The sequence below is a fragment of the Eurypyga helias genome, unplaced genomic scaffold (genome assembly GCF_000690775.1).
Source record: "Eurypyga helias isolate BGI_N326 unplaced genomic scaffold, ASM69077v1 scaffold12727, whole genome shotgun sequence".
NCBI lineage: Eukaryota > Metazoa > Chordata > Aves > Eurypygiformes > Eurypygidae > Eurypyga > Eurypyga helias.
The window spans coordinates 53449-54797 of NW_010261153.1; the positions used below are offsets into that span (position 1 = coordinate 53449).

The window sequence follows — 1349 nt, forward strand, 5'->3', positions numbered from 1 at the left end:
ATCTTCAAAGAATTGTGCCAGCTCTTTTGGATGAAATATGGACTGGCACCTTTCAAAATGCTCTGTGGGCTTTCATATGGCCAGGAGCATCACCTGGACAGGAATGGGAAATCCAGGCTTTAAAGAGTTTCACTGAAGCGGAATTAATTTATTTGTGTGATGTGCTCAGCCCCCAAACACGGCAGCAACATCCTACAGGGCAGAAGGTGAGCCCGAGGACTGCAACTACTAACAGGTTCTTGTACGTGGATGTGACCTCTCGTATAATACCCATGTCACCCTCGCAAGCCTCACCAATGGCACATCTGGGGACCTTAAATTAAAGGGTTACCCAGGGTAAACAAACAAGCACTTGCACTTTGGAACTATTGACTGAGCTCTACCACCCGAACAATTTGTTAGTGAGAGGTTTGGGCGGCGGGAAGAAGATGGCAAATATCTCCCTCGTGCTCTCCATTTGTCTTCTGGGAGCTTGCCTTGGTGCCAACAGTACAGGTGGGTTCATTTAAACCTAGGAATTCCTTCGCTCTTGGGTGCGGGGGGTCACCTGACGGTGGGACAGCTCATGCAGTCTTAAAAGAGATGAGAACTCAGAGGGATTGCTGCATTTCATAGCTCCTCTTTTTAAAGCCCTGGTTCTTTTCTTGGGAATGAAATAATAGCTTTTATACTGATTTTACACAGAATGTGTCACAGGGATTAGTTCTAAGAATGGGATTTATCTTAAATTTTTGCAGCTTTTAAGCTTTCAGAGCATGATTCAGCCATTTTAGAATGCACACACTCACTCACAGGAGGGGAAAAAAAGGGGAGAGCATCACTGCTGGAGTAACATCCACACCTCTTGGTGTGCCATCACTTTGTCCTGGAGTACAAACAAGTATTCACATCCATAAAACAGTCATCGGATTTGCCACTGTGAGAATTGTTTAAAGCCAAACCCAGCATGAATTTAACAAAGACTGTAAGATGCAGCCAAAATTTTAGACAAGATAGAGTAGTTGATGGATGTGGGCAATCACACATAGTAATGCAGGCTGTCGCTTGATTTATCTGTAGCAGCAACAGTTCCAACAGAGGCTGGTTCATATCCAGGGTGAGTACCCGTTTGGTGCAAGGCTAGCCTTTGTTCATTCATTAAAACATTACTTGCAAGTAACAGGTTAAAAAAAAGGCCTCTGCTTAGCAATGAAAGGTGAACACAGCCTAAAGCACCCCCACCCCTCCAGGTGTACCTCCTAGATAATGTACCTCCTAGATACTCTGCTCTTGTGAGACCCCGCCTGGAGTGCTGCATCCAGCTGTGGGACCCACAACATCGGAAGGATATAGATCGGCTGGGGGGGGGC

At 45.8% G+C, this 1349-nt stretch overlaps 1 protein-coding gene across 1 annotated transcript in view; it reads left to right on the forward strand.

Moving 5' to 3' along the window:
• Positions 1-428: 428 nt before the first annotated feature.
• Positions 429-1349, forward strand: part of F9 (coagulation factor IX) — a gene marked incomplete at its 3' end in the record, with an annotated part of 11588 nt that continues 10667 nt past the window's right edge. Inside the window, exon 1 of the mRNA XM_010155265.1 lies at positions 429-495. Within this exon, the coding sequence (XP_010153567.1) occupies positions 429-495 (67 nt within the window). The remainder of the gene's footprint in view (positions 496-1349) is intronic.